Source organism: Pituophis catenifer, unplaced genomic scaffold (assembly GCF_029215685.1).
Source record: "Pituophis catenifer annectens isolate HBS135680 unplaced genomic scaffold, rPitCat1.0.hap2 SCAF_2, whole genome shotgun sequence".
NCBI classification, from domain to species: domain Eukaryota; kingdom Metazoa; phylum Chordata; class Lepidosauria; order Squamata; family Colubridae; genus Pituophis; species Pituophis catenifer.
The window spans coordinates 276,338,442-276,357,452 of NW_027256882.1; the positions used below are offsets into that span (position 1 = coordinate 276,338,442).

At 37.0% G+C, this 19,011-nt stretch overlaps 1 protein-coding gene across 1 annotated transcript in view; it reads left to right on the forward strand.

Moving 5' to 3' along the window:
* LMBRD2 (LMBR1 domain containing 2) overlaps positions 1-10,600 on the forward strand; it is a 28,188-nt gene extending 17,588 nt beyond the window's left edge. The window contains exons 12-18 of the mRNA XM_070938905.1: positions 527-635; positions 2,849-2,946; positions 3,657-3,760; positions 5,248-5,294; positions 5,918-6,023; positions 7,770-7,899; positions 9,655-10,600. Coding sequence (XP_070795006.1) covers positions 527-635; positions 2,849-2,946; positions 3,657-3,760; positions 5,248-5,294; positions 5,918-6,023; positions 7,770-7,899; positions 9,655-9,715 — 655 coding nt within the window. The 3' untranslated portion in view covers positions 9,716-10,600. The remainder of the gene's footprint in view (positions 1-526; positions 636-2,848; positions 2,947-3,656; positions 3,761-5,247; positions 5,295-5,917; positions 6,024-7,769; positions 7,900-9,654) is intronic.
* Positions 10,601-19,011: the final 8,411 nt, after the last annotated feature.

The following is a 19,011-nucleotide window of genomic DNA, read 5'->3' on the forward strand; positions in this document are numbered from 1 at the left end:
ATGATCGGTTGCTTAGCAACCAACATTGTTAAGAACCCCCAAAAAGCTACTTACAACTGGATTTGAAGTTTCGATGGATGCCCCTCCCCCCAATAACAGTCACATGACCACATTTTTGGGCACCCGGTAGTCAACCTACATTTATGGTCATCTGCAGCATCCTACTGTCACATGACCACAATTTACAACATTTTTTTTAATGGAACCTGACATTTACTTCCATTTTCTGGCAACAAAAAAAATGCTGCCTAGCAAACAGTGGGTTCGTTTAATTACCATGGCATTCACTTAATGGCCACCATAAAATTGGGCGCAATCACATGGTGACCTACTTAACAACCATGATTTACCATTGTAATTGCAGTCTCAGTCATAAGTCGATGACTGCCTGCATTATGTAAATGTTAGCTAACTTCTCTGCATGAAAAGAATAAATAAAAAGTACAATACATGAACACATAGACTCTTAGTAATATGGAAGGAAGAGTTTAAGGTTACTTTTCAACTGCTGCTACTTTTCACCCAGGTTGTTCTGTCGTTTGACTCCTCCACTGTGTCTGAATTTTTTGGGCTTGACTCATATGGATGCAGCAATTTCTCAGAGAACCACGGATCAGCCAACTGCATATACTTCTGTACGTTAACAGTATTTGTTTGTTTTTGCTGCATTGTATTTATACATTTAATACTAAGAGATTTCTCCAAAGTTGTTGAAAGCAGGATTTCAAATCTGTTTATCCTGACTTGAATCTTTCTTTGGCTATTTCGGCTCAGTAGAAATTGATTCATTTGCATACAAGAATTTGGTTACTGACAGAAGCTTAAAAGCAATCCCTCCAAAGGGAATATTCCTGAATGTTATTAATCTTAGCCTGTACTTCTTATGTCCATCACTGGGTAGGTGAGATTTAGTGTTTTATCCATATTTATTGCATCTAATTAGATAGTAAACTTATAATATATTTCTAGCACTCAGTGAAGCTAATAGAATAAATGTAGTGTATAATAAGAACAACAGATTTCTAAAACAAACCAGTGTCAGCTTAAGTCCAAATTTAAGGCTTTCTAATTTTGGTTCAATAACCTTGTAGTGTGAAAATAGGAAATTACATCTGATGTCTAACAAATGTATTCCAGGACCCATAATGATATTGTACCCAGAAAAGCATCCAATGCTTCATAAACCAAGTCTGGACTAGGATAAGATGACACATCTTTGATAAGAACATCTGTTTTCCTTACCTTTTCTGAGGCCTGAATTATTAAGGAACAGGATAAATGTATGAGAAATACATATTAGCAAGTAAAGTTTGTGACCTTGATAATTTATGATGATGAGCACATCAATCCAGCTTCTATGTAGACCTTGAATCAGCTTTAGATCAGGCATTAATGTTTTAACAATCTTCTTTTCAAAAACCAGAACATTTCAAGGGCTCAATTTAAGGCAATCTTATGTTCTCCTTGCTGCATTTAAATCTCTTTTCTTATAAGTGAATGATAATTTAAAAAGAAAAGGTCTAGATCAGTGGTGGAATTCAATTTTTTTTTTAACTACAGGTTCTGTGGGCGTGGCTTCAGCATGGTGTGGCTTGGTGGGCGTGGCAGGAGAAGGATACTGCAAAATCCCCATTCCCACCCCACTCCAGGGGAAGGATATTGCAAAATCTCGATTCCCACCCCACTCTGGGGCCAGCCAGAGGTGGTATTTGCCGGTTCTCCGAACTACTCAAAATTTCCGCTACCGGTCCTCCAGAACCTGCTGAATAGCACCCCTGGTCTAGATTAGTCAGAACCCCTTCCTGAAGTTTATGATGGGGCATATTGATTTTATCCTGATATGGATGATCTCATTAAACAAAATTCAGTGTACATTTTAGAAACAAAAATTGGGAATTAAGATTCCTTCCAAATGGTCTGGTTTGTAAGTTTGGTCTGGTTTGTTATACATTTCATTTATCATGTATCAAAAGATGACAAAAAATGAAGACGATTGAATCCAGTCAGTTTTCCAGCACTGCATATGAATCATTTTGTCCTAGCATGCCTGAGCTCTGGGTTTGCCGGCAGAAGTTGGAGGGCAGTCTGGCTTTCTCGGGTGAATACCTGACCGTACTTAGTTGCAGTTTCCACAGTTACAGATTCTCTTCTTTCTTATACGTTATCTTCTTATTTATACAAATCATTCCATTTGGGTAATCGAGTGGTGCAGTGGCCTGGAGGTGGAGCTCTCGCCTCATCATCAGGAGGCTATGAGTTTGATCCTAGGTAGAGGCAGATATTTCTCTCTCTGGTCACAATGAGTAAATTATTTGCTGCAAACTCTGCATTGGCGACAGGAAGGGCATCCAGCTAGTAAACACTCTGCTCCATTCAGTTGCCCCAACTCCTCCCCGATGTAAGGGATTACAAGATCACTAAAAGACAAAAAAAAAAATCCATTTGGGTAATAAAACAGCAGTCAGGCTTACCTTATACTATGCCATTTTCTATTGGCAGAGAACAGCAATCAGAGAGTTAACTTAATAGCTGCAATTTTGAGTGTGTGCAATGGTTTTTACTTCTTTAATATACAGTATTTCAAGATGAGTATCAGATATAAAACGTTCTTCCTTTCTTAATTATATTGGTAGATTTATTTTAAAAAACATTAAATACACCATTCTCTGCAGCATCAAATTATAATCCTATTTTGTGTGGTATAATGAGGTTTCCACAGAACACATACTGCCTAAAATTGCACATTTTAAAGCCAGACCTTATTTAATATCAGTATATAAAATATTTTGAGTAAACAAAACAAAACAAAACTTGGCTTTGCTAACATCCATTGCTTTTTGCTCCCCAGATTATGGGATCGATGAAAGTATTGTCCTTCATAGCAGATGGCTTTTATATTTATTATCCCATGCTGGTTGTCATTCTCTGCATTGCTACTTACTTCAGGTAGGAAACAGGTTTTTTTCAAAGTTGTATTGTTTGGATATTGTGTGTTCTAAAATTGCTTTTCCTTTCTCAAGTGAATTGGCCTTTGTCGGCCAGTTCAGAAAATGTTGGAAAAAAATAGAGCGAGCTTTTAACATCAGCTCGAGTTTTTCCTCCCTTTTCCTGACAGAGAAATTTTAGAGTTGCAAGCACAATAACCAGTGAGCCTCCTCAGTTTGTTTGGTTGGTGATAAGTGAAAATTTGTACCACAAAAAATACATAACTCACCAGCTTGACACATCATTAGAATGTTACTTAATTCACATGCTTTAAAAAGATATTTTAAACATATTTTATGTTTTATCTTTCTTGACTCTTACTTTCAATTCATATAGTTTGTGAAATCATCGTTGTTGAGATTGGATTGGGCCAGTGGCTGTGGATTTGGAAAAAGCTTTTTCTTTGCCCCCCACCCCACCCCCCTTTCCTCTGCCATGGCAGTAATTCCATAAAATGCCATATAAAGTTCTCTCTAGTACAGGTGATTCATTGTTAAGAAGCATTATTTGGGGCAATCAACAGGTAGCCTTAGTTACACAAAATCAATATTTCCCCTCCACTGTGATAATTGTGCCTATTTATTGGATCACAAGTCCCTTTCAGTTGTTGCAAGAAATATCTTTATTTTGTTCTGTTTGTTTTTATTGTTTGGCAATGATTTTTTTTCCAGTTTAGGAACTCGGTGTTTGAACCTTCTGGGATTCCAGCAGTTCATGGGAGACAATGAGATGACTTCAGACCTAATAGATGAAGGAAAAGAGTTAATCAGAAGAGGTACAAGAAATGCTTTTTGTGATCATTCTAATATAGAACTTCGGAATTTTAAACATTACTCCTTTATTCCTATTTTTTAAAGAATTATCTTCCTGGGGTATATAAAATATGCCGATAAAGGAGATTATTTATAGCTTAAGGTTGTAATGACCAATCTTTGGTACCCTCTGAGTTGGCTGTTTTTTTGCAGATTTTCATTACTCATACTAGGTGGCATCATCACTGCACTAGTTACCTAGTTTGGGTAATAAAACGTCTGCAAGAAAACAACGAAGTTCACAGACCCCCATGGACCCCGGTATCAAATATGTATCTGGACTGTATTCTGTCTTCAAAAAAGGTCCACTGAATGCTCTCACAGAGCATGATGAATAGACTCTTTCAGCTGTGTCGGCATCGCTTAATGGTTTTTAATGACACGTAGCTTCCTTGATAGTTAATAACTTCAACAACTAAGGAGCAGTCCTGTTGTTTTTTGCATGTAAGTAGGGAGGGCCCAACTCTTCTGAAAATTCTGTTTATAGATTCACCTTCTTCCTGGCTCTGTATTGATATTTGTTGCCAATGATGCATAAAGTTACATTACATGCATGCAATGTTGTTTGGTACATTTTCTAGTTTCTGTGTAGTTTTAAGGCAAAAGTAGTATCTCCATCCTTATATTGTTAAGAAATGCAGGCTCCTAATTCTGCTTTGTGCATCTTCAATTTAACACATAAATAACTCTTCTAATGTACATGTGCAAAATCTACAATAGAAAAATAGAGGTGAATAGTGGCTTAGCCTTAGCCTTCATTCTACTTCCATCGTGACTTTTTATCCAGTTTTAGATGGGATTTTGGCATTGCAGTCATTTGTTTCCCATGTGGAGAATGCTTTATTGAGCAAAAATCAAGGAATTTGGCCCCAATTCCCCTTGCTCCATGTTCTACAGCAGGGGTGTCAAACTGGATTTCTTTGAGGGCCGGATCAGCACTGTAGTTCTCCGCGGGCCAGCGGGGAGAGGAGACTGGACGGATGCCTCCTGCAGCACCTTGCTGACCAAAATGGGGCATGGGGGGGGCGCGGCCAGATCTAAGTATCGTGGGCCCTGAGTTTGACACCCCTGTTCTACATTATTGTTTATGTACAGAAGTAAAGGGATAGAAAGACAGAAAATAGACAATTTGCATTAGATTAGACAGTGTTTTGAATGTTCATAGTAGAAAAGAGTAGTGTTTTGAATCTGTTCACTTTCAAAGCATCTCTGATTTATACTTTTGTGGCCCCACTACTCAGTAGTGCCTCACATTTTTTGCTGATCAGGAAACTTGAACATAGTCTTCCAAAGAGAAGCTACCACCTGGCTCCTCCAACCATCATGCAGTTACAACAGAAAGGGGACATACTAAACCATCATGCATTTCTTCTGACCCCAAAGTTTGTAATTCTTAATTTGTTTTTTTTTAAATCACTGTACATCTAAATGAAAACATTTTTCTTCCTAGAAAAGAGAAAACGGCAAAGGCAGGAAGATGGTGATAACAGGAGACGGGTATGTTCAACAGTTTAATATATTTTCTCTAAGCGGTAAAAGTTTAGTAATATTAACTTTGGAGAATATGATCATTTCTGCAGCTGGCAATCTAATCCTAAATTGGCAAAAATAGGTGGCATATTACATTTTGTGTAAAACATTGGTTTCTTTTTCTAAGCAGTATTATAACCATTTGGTTATAATCACTAGATTTCTCTGGTATTTTGTAGCTAATCCTTTTTGGTACCAGATGCTGGTATTTTGAACATAGATACCTTTCTTTTTATAAATGCCCCAAATACTGAAGCATCTTCAATTCTTACAAGATTTCTGCTCCTGTGAGAAGACCAAACTCTTGCACAATTTAGACATTCCTAGCATGTGAGATCGTACAAGATTTCAGTCACTTAAAATTATTTTTTTTATTAATTAGTAGATGGAGCATGGTCCCCATCTTGGATGCAGTAGATTTAATGGGCAGTGTGGTGTTGAACCCTTATTTGAGTGCTACATTCTTCCACTTTCTCATTCTTCAGAGAAAATATTAAAGTCAGACATTAAAATCACTGTGTTATACAATGTGTGTGTGCCTGTGTGTGTATCACTGGTATTTTTGGGTTTTTTGGCTTTTGTTTGGATAGGAGTGGAAAGAACGGTATGGAAACAATCGTGAACCTTCAACAAGAAACAGAAATATTCAAGCAGACCAAAAAGAGTCTAGTTTCACAGAGATCAATACAAACAGATGTAAGTATACCATTAACAATTTAATTTTTCTTTTCTTTTCTTTTTTTTTGGACTTAAGAGTTTTTTTTTAATTCAGAAATGTGATTGAGGGGATCTCATTTAATTCTCTTACTTGCTCTGAGGTAACTTGTATATTTCTATAAATCATGGATAATATTTGACCACACTATTTCATTCAGTTCCAAGAAGGTTGGTATTCTAATTTTTAGTGAAGTTGGTGACATCAAACTGGAAGTAAATTGGAATCATTGGGGAAATAATTGATCAAATTTTGATTTAGTAAAAGTTGCTTCCTTATTCTCCCCCCCCCCCCCCCCCCGGCTCGCAATAACTCTGTAAGGTGGGTTGGGTTGAGAGAGAGTGACTGGTACAAAGTCATCCAGCCAGCTTTCATGCCTAAGGCGGGACTAGAACTCACAGTCTCCTGGTTTCTAGGCTTCTGCCTTAACCATGGGCCAAACTGGCTTGGTCATATATGGATGAATGGTCAGTATGCTGTCCATTCCCACAGGCACTGAGTAGATAACAACATAAATAAATAAAACAATTCAAGAAACCCCATGTACCTGTAAGCAAAACAAAAAATAAATATCAGATATAAATAACTCCATCTTTCAATCAAAAGATACTCTCCTGCTTTGGAACAGGAAAGTCTCCAAAGTTGTCCTGAAGCCTAGAAAGATGAGATTCATTGTGTTTTCCTGGGATGGAGTTCCAAAGAACAGGATGGACACTGAGAATGCCTCCTTCCGAAGCCCCATCAATAGGATCCCCATTCTTTGTACTGCTGTCCATCTATCCAGAAACTCTGAGGAGTGGATGAACACAGAATTGAGGCCAGAGATGGGATTCAGCCGGTTCTGTCCAGTTCGGGCAAACCGGTAGTGGCGACTGCGGGACGCTCCGCCCACCCGCCTGGATGTAATGTGGGAGCAAAGAGCATGCGCAGAAGGCCATGCACAGGCGCAGAGGTGGGGTCACATTTGCTAACCGGTAGGGAAGGTAAGTGAATCCCACCTCTGATTGAGGCTTAATAAAAATACAAGCCATTGGACGCATGCACCCAATGCTAGAGCTCCCAAACTAACACCCTGCCCCAAGTGCCTAGAGGAAGAGCCAATTTCTTGTGAAAGTACAATAGAGTAGGGGCTTTCTGTCTTTAAGGGGGAGGCCCTGTTCTACCAGGTAGAGACAAATAACAGGAACACTTCCAGCAAATCTGGAACAGTGGCCATGCTCTGAGGACCACTAATGGTTTGCTGTGACAAGCAAAAATCATTAGGGAGAAGCATTCTCACAAATAACCTGGTCCCATGCCATGTAGGACTTTAAAGGTGGCAACCAGGGCCTTGAATTGCATCTAGAAGCTACCAGTAGCCAGTGCTGCTCAGGTAGCAGCAGTGTCACGTGGGCATATTTGATGTGGTTGGATGGATATATATCCAATATATCCAATTCATCTCTATTCCTTTGTATTGTGATTAAAAAGAATTATATTTTATTCATACTTTATTATTTGTATAATTGATTATATTTATAATAAATACATACAATAACAATTGCATTATTTTAGAAATGCTGTTTGAATTTTTGTATTATATATTAATCTTAATAATTAATATCCTTGAAAATATTTAGTCCATCTATCTATTCCAGATCAATTTTTTTTTTCTGGCAAAGGCCTTTTCAACTATTTGCTGGAGTTCAACAAGCCCCTTGACTATATTGTAAAATGTCTTCTTGCAGTGACTTCCAAGTACACCAGATCAAATGGAAGGAACGAAAGGGACAGAGTAGAACTTCTTCAGGATGCAGAACCTCTGGACTTCAATGCAGATTCGGTCAACGAAGATTCTCTTGACTCTGAATCAGGAAGGTAAGGAGCATCTAGATTAGACTGACATTGTCTGTAGTCATCACAATCATTTCCTTGATGCCAGGAAATTCCTGTTCAGATTTCTCATTAACTAAGTTTTGTTAAACACACACACGCACGCACACACGCACGCACACACGCACACACACTCACACACCAAATCAGGAGATCTCATGACAGGTTTCCAACTTCTGGTCTGGGGAAGAGATCATTGTAGAAGCTTGATCCCCAAAAGATGTTATTGTTTTCTATTTTCCGACTTTCCTGTACTGGAATACTATCAAGAAAACTTAATGTAATACACATACATCTGCACTAAATTTTAGGTGCTTGAATATTCATGGCATTGAAAGACAGTTGTTTCCATTATTAATATCAGATTTCTTGTCACTGAGTTCTTACGCTGAATGTAACCCTAGATCAGAGGTCTTAAACTTGACAGCTTTAAGACTTGTGGACTTCAACTCCCAGAATTCTCCAGCCAACTATGCTGGAGTTGAAGTCCACAGTCTTAAAGCTGCCAAGTTTGAAGACCTCTGCCCTAGATATTCCATATTTTATATAGAAAAATTAGAATACAGGTAGTCCTTGACTTACAAGAGTTAATTTAGTGACTGTTCGAAGTTACATTGGCACTAAAAAAATGATATGACCATTTTTTATGCTTATGATCACTGCAGCATCCCATGGTCACATGATCAAAATTCAGATGCTTGGCAACCAGCTCATATTTATGACAGTTGCAGTGTCCCAGGGTCATGTGATCACCTTTTGTGACCTTCTGACAAGCAAAGTCAATGGGGAAGCCAGATTCACTTAACAACAATGCTACTAACTTAACAACTGCAGTGATTCCCTTAAAAACTGTGGCAAAAAAGGTCGTAAAATGGGGCAAAATTCACATAACAAATTTCTTGCTTAGGAACAAACAGTTGGGGCTCAATTGTCATAAGTCAAGAACTACCTGTATAAATCTGAATATTGCAGAGGTGCTGTTACAACCTGATCTTTTGTCAATTGGTCTTTGTAAGATTTACACAATTCATAGTGCTATTCCATGCACGTCCATGTATGTGATAAATGAGGTGTAGTTTACAAGTTTTCTGCTTTTGATTATTTGTTTATTAGCATTTTTATTTTGCCTTTATTACTTTATAAGTTGTCAGGGTTCCATCAGATGCCCTAACTAAATCATGAGCTCAAGCCAAGCTTCAAAAGAAATCCAGTTATTTATTAGGAGCTTCATGTCAGCACGTTCCAAGTGAAGGCAACTCTGACCCCATGTAATTTACGACCCAGTTAGGACTTTGTTTCCCCCTCCCCCCAGGGTGTGTCATCAGTCACATTTGCCAACGGAGCAATTTCATGGGTTGTAGAGATCACTCCCCTCCGGCCGCTCTGGGTAACCCTGGGAGACAGCCTTGAGGGAGATATGTCTGGAATGTGCTTTTGGTTTTGGCTGCCGGGCTGCTTCGCCGGTTTTCCCATCTCCCTTGCCTATGGCAACTTGAGAGCAGGCCAGGGATGCTTTGTGAGTTGACATAAGTAACCCTAGGTGTGAACATACATATTACACCCTCCTCCTTCTATTTTCTCCCCAACAACAACCCTGTGTAATAACAGTTTGAAAAGGTGCTACCAGACTCCTGATTTTGGACTTGCACAGCTAATTTGGCTCCCTTCATTCAATGTCTTTAGCTCAAAAAAACAGAGCCATGATAAGTTCCATATTTAAAGCCTCTCTGTATTCTACAGGTACCAACCTGGTGGAAGATATTTGTCAATGTCTCGAAGTAGAATATTTGATGATGTCTAAAGCCCCAAATCTCTTGGATCTTACTCTGGAAAAAACACCTTTTTGGTATCTCATTCTGCAACCGAATCAGCTTCAGTTCACGAGAAAAGAATGTGAGGAACAAGGAACTTTTTTCCACTAACAAAATGCACTTTGTAGAATTAGTTGCCCACTTCAAGATGGGCTACCCCCGCAGTGGTGCCTTTTCTACCTTCCTTCTCACTCCTTCAAACTTTGAATAAGATTTGAATAAGAAGAGATGGGGTGCAAAGGAGAAAGGGGTGCCAGACAGCCTAGAGACAGAAAGTTCTTCATATTTGGGTTCTTCTTATCTCTTAATGAAGAGGCCTGGTCAATCTCAAAAGCCTCTCCTCGATTTTAGAAGCTGTCCATACATAAAGGAGTATGGTTTTGACTTATTGAGTTGAATCAAGGTAAAGATAAGGCAGATGCAGTCTTAAAATAACAAATGTTGGGCCCCAAATAAAATGGTAAATGTGCACCTGTGGGAAGTTTTATTTTTGGGTGGCGGTGTGGGGAAGAGTTCAGGTTTGAAAGAGATTTCTAAGGATAACACAATTAGGTTTTCCTAAGTGCAGTTCATTAGATTAGCCCTATTTGGTGCAAATATTTTTGGTTAGCTTCTATTCCAGGTTTGGTATGATTCGTGAAAGGCCATCCAGATAGGTTTGGGTTCTCAATTCAAGTTCTCGAAGACCTGGAGTGATTTTACAAATCTACATAGCTTTTCTACAATGTCTGCCTAACAGTCACTGAACAGGAAACTATTTATGTTTTCTTTATCTATATAGCAAAAGACATTTGCACGCATAAGAATATTGATAAAATCTTAATCATATCTTAACAGTTTGAAAACACGATATTTAACTACATATACTGACATATAAGGGAAACACATCACAAAAATATATTTTAAGATTCATTGATAAAAGTTGCTGGTAAAAATTATTCTGCTAAATTATATATTTGCCATCCTGAATTGCAAAGTTGCAGTTTAAAGTCCATTGCTTTAAATGTAGCTTAAAGTTATTGCCGTTTGGATCTTGCCTTTGAAAAAATGAATTCTTCTAGTATGAAAATGAAAAAAAAAAAGATGACATCCAGCTATTGCCTTACAAAGGAAATCTGTTTTAATCAAGACTGTATTTTACTGCTAGAGCAGTTTTTTTCACTAGAGAAAAAAACCATGAGATTTTTCAAACTAATTTTCATAGGTATTTATGAATGCCATATAGAAATGTGTACAGTATTATTGGGACCAGACAATATTGGAAGATGTTAAGAAAAAATAAGCATTTGCCATTGTTTGTTTTCCTGAAGCCAAATCTGGTGATTAGATATTGATTAGCATGAGGATTTTACTATCGCTATCCTGTGTTTCATACTGGAAGGGGATTTGCATTTTTATTTTATTTATTTTACTTGTTTGCCACCCATCTCACCACGAGATTTTTTTTGTCATTTTAGAAAAGCAAAGGATGTAAATATTTTGATTAGTGAATAGTAATGCTGTACAACCAAATTTTTGTTGTTGTTGTTGGATAGGTTTTAAACATCCCAGAACAATGCAGCCTTAAAGCCACAGTGCTTGGCAGAATTTTTATGAGTACAGAGAGATGTTTTTGCATTCTTGTTTGTAACAACTGTATAAATAATGTGTGATAATTTATTAGGCATTTCCTTATAGTGTCCTAATTCAGGTATAGCATGAGAAAGTAACAAGGAAGAGCGGAAGAAAATAGACACTAATGGTCGTTCTGTGTATTTTATAATACGTAAATCAAAAAACATTCATTTTAGAGGGAGAAAGGTTATTGTGATTCACAGTAGCTTCAGTGAAGCATCATTTTAGGCAATGTGCATCTGGAAAGCGAATGGCTTATCATCTGTCAAGTATGACTTGGGATACTATTTTCACAAATGCTGAAATTACACTCAGTGCTCAACCTACCAAAATATATGACTAATGGAAACTGGAATGTACTGGCAAACGAATTTGCAAATTCTTACATTAATCCCAGTTTAACAATAAATTTAGAATTGAGAAATTATCTCAATGCCATAAACTGATCTAAACATCTCATGTCTGTTAAGAAAAGCTACTTTAGAGTTACCAAATTTCTTCCAAACATTTTTTGATCTCCAGAAAAAGATGCGATACTTTTAATACCTTATTCGTTAGATAAACAGAAATTTTGTTAACTAGTAAATTAAGAACTTAACACTGAGGCTTCTTGAAAGGTTGTTAAATTTTGCTTTAAAAGTTATTGGCTCAAATGCACAGTTGCAGACTAGATGTTCTCTTTTGCTTTGGAGGGTGAGCTGGATTTTCACACATAATTTCCTTCAAAGTTTGGAAATGGACTATGCTATGGGATATTCTCAGGTGACTGACAGATCAAGTAAAGGAGATTTGGTTTAAAATAGTACTTTTTTCTTCTTGAATTTCTTTTTGGGAGACAAACATGTTTTTATCTGGAATCACCTTCAAATTGAAATCAGGCAGCTTGCATAAAAGCATATAAAACATTCCAGTCAGTAATTCAAACTGCTTGATGCATTAAGTATTAAAACTTCAATGTCTTGCTTTATGCACGCTGCTTTGGAACTTCATGCCACAACAAAAAGATTTAATACATTTCTATATATATATATATATACTCATTTTTTTCACTTGTAAGAGCGTCATGGTCATTGTGCTTGTGTGAAGAATTTTGATTTCTTCTTTTAATACGAATTGGAAAATGTGGCTTTTTAGCAGATACATTCATGCAAAAATTTATATTTGCCATTGAATTCTTTATTTATACCTAATGGTAAGGTTGGAACTGAAATAATTGCTTTGTAAATAATATTGGGGATTGGAGTCATGATCAATGAGATATATATTTGTTGCCAGTAAGTAATTGTTATTTATATCTAATTAGGGATGTGTGCATAAATTAAAGTAAAATGTAATGTTGTATATGAATGGAATTAAAATGAACTTTACAATATGTTTCTCTAATTGTCAATGTTTGATGTATAATTGAAATGCCGAAGGAGATGCCTGAAATGAGTGCAGAGAATTCAAAAAAATAAGGGGCATCTGTATATTAAATAAATTGTTTTTTAGTTGTGGGAAACATTCCAAATGTGCATTACTACTTGAAGAAATCATTGTGAAGTAGAATTTTCACAATTTTTCTTTGCACAAAATTATGCTGCTAATGGTATTGTCAAGGAATGGTTGGAACATTTTTTTCCCCATTTTCCACAGGGCTCAAAAATAGTGAAGATCAGCTAATTGAATGTTATTTTGCAATCTTGGTATATAATATTGTATATATTACAAGATGCCATGATTTTCATGTTTGTCATTATTAATACTTGGAGACATAACATTCATTTAACATTAAAATAAGCATCATTTGCGATGCTTATTATTGGAGATCATTTATCTCCAATAAAATGGAGAATCATGCTGAAAAATCGGTGTTCTGAATTTAGCAATTTCGGTGCTAGTTTTTCTTCTGTGATTATTTCTAAAAATGTACCAAAAAAAAAAAAAAAGGAAAAGGAAAAAATGTTGAGAGATCTGAATATGTCCACCCAAACTGTCTTTGAAGGGCTTTTCCCACCTTTATTACTTTCTCTATTACTTCTTTCTGCAATTCCTGTCTACGCTTCCTAAATCAGAAAACATTTCAACTACATCATGATTCCTTCTCTCTGCGTAACGTGAATTTTGAGTGTGAGTTTCTTATTTTACCAATAAGTGCTCCTTTTGCTGTAGTGTATCTACTGCTATTGGCCATAATACAAGCATTCAATGTGAAGGAAATTTGCCAGAATTTTACCCCTTGTAAATATAGAAGCTATGCTAGATTTTTTATTCATATTCATGGATGACATGACTATAGATCAAAAGAAATCACTACCAATGGGACAAATATCACTCTATCTCACTCATAATGGAGCAAGATTGTGTACCTTGAACAACATAATAGGTAATCGAAAATACTGAAGCCTGAGCATTGTGTTTTTGTCTCAATAATCCTAAATTGTATATTTACAAACTGATGTGCCCACTCTGGTTTCTACTTCATTTGTTTTTGTTGATATAATTTATTTCTCTGGAAAATAAGGGAAGTTTGGATGAAGTCGTAAAATGCCTTGCAAGTGCATGTTACACACATGGGCTTTGAGAGCACGGCAAAGTGAATTCCCTTTGTCTTCATCACTTCAGTTCAGACATGTACGTATATCTTATCTGGATACCCAGAATTGCCGACCTGTAAATTATTTATGTACTGATCTTTTTTTTAATGTACATTTAAATCTAACTAGAATAAAATTTGCCTGAACAGATTTTTCTGGAATATTTTCTTTATATACTGTATTAATAACTGCTTTAGATTAATATTAGGGTGGGTGTACATTATGTGAATATTCACACAATTGTACAATTCCTTTGTATTTAGCAAACACCTCTACATAGAACATGCTGGCTCTGTGCATAGTTAGGTGTTTTTGTTTTCTTTTTTTTTAAATAACACTAAAACACTACAACCTGTACCAGATGAAAGAATCAATTATGAAGCCTTTGGTATAATGATGCCATTGTCTCCTGCCCCGTATCCAGCTGTTTTATCTAGATGAACTTTCTCCAACCTGTTGCCTTTGAGTATGTATTCCTATAATTCTCAGACTGAAACAAATATGTACATATAGTTACTTCAAAATCTTGAAGTTTATTGCCACCCGTGATTCTAGGGTTGTTTGATTGCTAGATTTTAAAGGAAGAAAATGCTCCTATTTAATATGGCTGTTTAAAATGTTAATTTATTATATTGACATTCAAGCAATTATAATCATTTCTATGTGTGGGATATTCCAGAAAAGCATTCTACTTTTACTATTGCTGTTACTAGCTTCTATTTTAAATGCTGGCGTCTGCTTGATGTAAGCATATTGAAGAATGTATGTTAATTAGAACTATGATTTTATTCATGCACCCAATGTAATTGGACTAATTCATGAATAGATTAATCTTAATTGAATAGTGTTAATTGAATGACCAGGATGTTCTTTGCAGAGGATGTTTATAATTTCTATAATTAAATGAAATTATAATTTAAATGGAATTATAATTAAATATTTTTTATTGTAACTGTCCACTGCCTCCAGAAATTTGTGGAGATGGGCGAGAATATAAATTGGGTAAATAAATAAAAGTGACAGAGGAACAAAGAACCTAAATAAAATTACATCATTTATGTAACTATTTAATTTGGAAAATTGATGCCCTTTCTTTTCATCAGTTGAATCTCAGATAGTTTTGAATAGCCATTTAAACACTGAACTCCCAACGCTGATTGGAAAGAGTCCTCTGACATTTCTGGTGTGTATTTCCATTCCTACCAGGAACTATTCTGGATGAAACCTGGCACTATCTATATCGGAAGTGTACAGCAAGAAAGCTAAATATCTTTTAATTTCATTTAAATTGTTTTAAAGTAGTTTCTATGCTACAAAGACCTAAACAGTACATAGAAAGAGAAGATGAAAATGAAAAAGATTCACACACACACACACATACACACACACACACACACACACACACACACACACTTAACTTGATCCCATGTCTTAACCTTCCCCTCAAGTTTCAGGATTTGTATCTTGGAGTTTCCAGTGTCTCTTCCTATATCATTTAGCACTTTTGTCCCCCACACCCAAAATAATCGCCAAAGGAACATGCAGATGTGGTCAAAACTCCAGGATAAAATAATCAAAATAACCTTTGCAAAATTGCCAGGCAGCTACCATTTCACATACACAACTCACAAAAGACTTTCAAATACAACATAGGAAATGGCAGGAAGGCCGCAGAGAAGCCTTGAAAGATTTCCATAATTTGATTTATGCTTTTATAATCAAGTTTGCCAACAGTTCAATATTTTGGAAACCACTGGAGTAGTGCACACAAATATATGCACAGAAAAATGTCCATGGGGTGAGTAGCTGCTCATCATTTATTTTCATCTGGAGAGGAGGGTCTCTGTAAGGGTAGCTCAGAGGGTGAGATGCTGATCTGATGGTACTCTTTGCATCTTCAGATTGGTGTTTTCTGCATTTTTACATAGAAATAAATTAATTTTGAGATGAATTCTGACTGCTTTGTCTAGGATTCTGCCAGGGATATCCATAGTGCATGTTTTTTTAAAAAACCAAGATGACAGCAATGATGGTGTGATCAAAATTCGGCTTGCTTTTTATGTGCATTGCATGTGTGTTACGCATATAAAACAGAGAGAGACTCAAGATCACGTGAAGCATTAATGCCACTTTATAATGCCTTGGTACGGCCACACTTGGAATACTGCATTCAGTTTTGGTTCGCCATGAGGTAAAAAAAGATGTTGAGACGCTAGATAGAGTGCAGAGAAGAGCAACAAAGTTGATTAGGGGACTGGAGGCTAAAACATGAACGGTTGCAGGAATTGGGTATGTCTAGTTTAATGGAAAGGACTAGGGGATAGCAGTGTTCCAATATCTCAGGGGCTGCCACAAAGAAGAGGGAGCTCAAACTATTCTCCAAAGCACTTGAGGGCAGGACAAGAAGCAATGGGTGGAAACTAATCAAGGAGAGAAGCAACCTAGAACTAAGGAGAAATTTCCTGACAGAACAATTAATCAGTGGAACAACTTGCCTCCAGAAGTTGTGAATGCTCCAACACGGGAAGTTTTTAAGAAGATGTTGGATAACCATTTGTCTGAAGTGGTATAGTGTTTCCTGCCTAAGCAGGTGATTGGGCTAGAAGACCTCCAAGGTCCCGTCCAACTTCGTTATTCTATTCTAAGTGTGGCTTCTATCACATCTCAAGTTGACTTTTTTTAACTACAACATGGAGACACCTCTGGATGGCAGGTCGAAAACACAGATGATGTGGCCGTTTCCTTATATTACAGACATTTTTGACTTTTGCATTCCTTTTGCAGGAGGGCACTAAACTTGCAAACCTACTGGGGAAAAATGCAAACGGAAAAAATAACTTTATTTTATTGGGCCTCTCCATTTATTATTTCAGAAACAAAAAAAGAGCATATAGTATATTACAGAAAAACATCAATCATATTCATGGAATCATTATCATTGTAAAATAAAAAGCATTTTTGCTCTTGTCACTAGTAGATTAAATCTTGATCTAGCTCCACCTTAAATGTATATGGTCTCTGACCGAAAGATTTCTGAAACCCTATTTTGTACAAATGTACTATTCGTCTAAATCAGTGGGTCTCAACCTTCCTAATGCCGCGACCCTTTAATACAGTTCCTCATGTTGTGGTGATCCCCAACCATAAAATTATTCCTAAAACCATTGAAAATATGTGTTTTCAGACGGTCTTAGGCAACCCCTGTGAAAGGGTCGTTCGACCCCCAAAGGGGTCCCGACCCACAGGTTGAGAACCACTGGTCTAAATAGTTTTGAAGCAGGTTGTGTTAAATATTTCAAAGAAATAAGCCTTTGTCTAGAACTTACCTTTCCTTCCATAACGGCGACTGGAGGACTCTCCAGCAGACCACACACAGAAAACTAGCATTTCAGTAAATTCAGTAAGTTCAGTAAGTTCAAACCTTCCCCCTTGAATTGTAACCTTCCACATCATTTTCTCTCTTCCCATTTTTTTTTTTAATGAAAAACCAGATTCAGGTGAATTCCCTTTTTCTCCTCTACACTGAAAGACAGATTTTCCCTTGCAGCAAAAAATAAATAAAGTATTTCTTGAGACACGGGGATCTGCAGTAATCCTGAAAGCCAGATGCAAAAGAGAGGAATGTAGCATGAAAGAGCATCTCTAGCCAGAGAAGAGAAGGATTCAAACCCAGGCAGGTTGCAGGAGGCCCATCTGGACTACCCACATCACCTTGGAAACAAGGTAGTAAACTTCAAGCAGGGGAGTGATATGTAAACAAGTAACCTGAGATGGATGGACAGCTGATGCCTTCCAGTCAGATTTCGCTGCCTATTGGTTTTTGCATTCATCCTTCCCCCACAGCCCAATCGGGAGGAGGGTGTAGGCCAGGAGAAGGGACGAAACACAAGGAAGAGATAGGCCTATTTTCTCTACAAGAAAGCGTCCATAGTTTCAGGTGGAAGCAACAGGTGACAGATTCAAGGTAACCAAACATTTTATTTTCATTCCCCTTCATCACTGGCTTCCAGAAGTTACTATATCCCTATCTTTCCCCTCTTTGCTATTTAGAAAGTTTGTGCAATTAAAAAAATAACATCGGGGGATAATAAATAGTGTGTGTTATGGAGAATCAAAAAAGAAATACGCAGCAAACTCAGAATAATTGCAACTTTGAGATGTAACTTTGAGATTCAGGAGAAGGTAGAGCTGGGTGATCTGAGAAGAGTCTTCAATGTATGTAGCAGATTTGCCTGATGTGATCATCGTCAAATTACGATTAAAGTGTTTTTCAGCCAGAAACCTTCTAAGATGTTGAACAACCAATTAAAATATATGACAGATAAATTGTATAATGTAGAGAAACCAAAAAGAGTCGTTCATCTTTGTGGTATAAAACTAGAAAAGATCATGATATTTTTTTTTAAAGGACAGAAGAGCATTAAATACTGTGTAAAAATCTTTGCTTCACTGACTTTGCCAGATCATCTGAGCTCTCTTGTACGTTAAGGAGGAAACCAAGTGCTTTGCATGGCGACTTTTCAGATTGATGCTATCAGATGGTTGTAAAGCCTTTGTGAAGACATTATGAAATTACTGCTCTTCATTTTTATTGTTGCTGTGGTTTTGCACGCACACATACACATTCCGTGAATTTTAATAAGCATACCTGCTGGAATGTCCTTTTTCTGGTTTTACCTCAGCAAAGTTAACTTCACACTTGCATAAATTGATAGAAGGGGATCTAATCTAGAGAGAGAAGGGACAGAAGGCTGCTCTCCAAATGCTCTCCAGACAGTAGCAAATCCAGGGGTCATCTGGATCTGAGAATTTGACATCTTTGGTTCTGCATGAAATTGCACTTTTCCAGACAAACCAGGTGTGCAATCTGAGGACTCACAACTCCTACTGGAAGAGCAGATGACAGTCATAGCTACAAGGGCCTTTATGTTGTGTGCCATTTGCACCAATTCCTGAACCAGAAGAAGTTCTACACTCTACACCTTAATCACTTCCCATATGGATTGCTGCCTTTTAAAAATTTTTAAAGATGTTGAGGCCCTAGAAAGAATGCAGAGAAAAGCAACAAAGATGATAAGGGCTCTGAAGGCTAAACC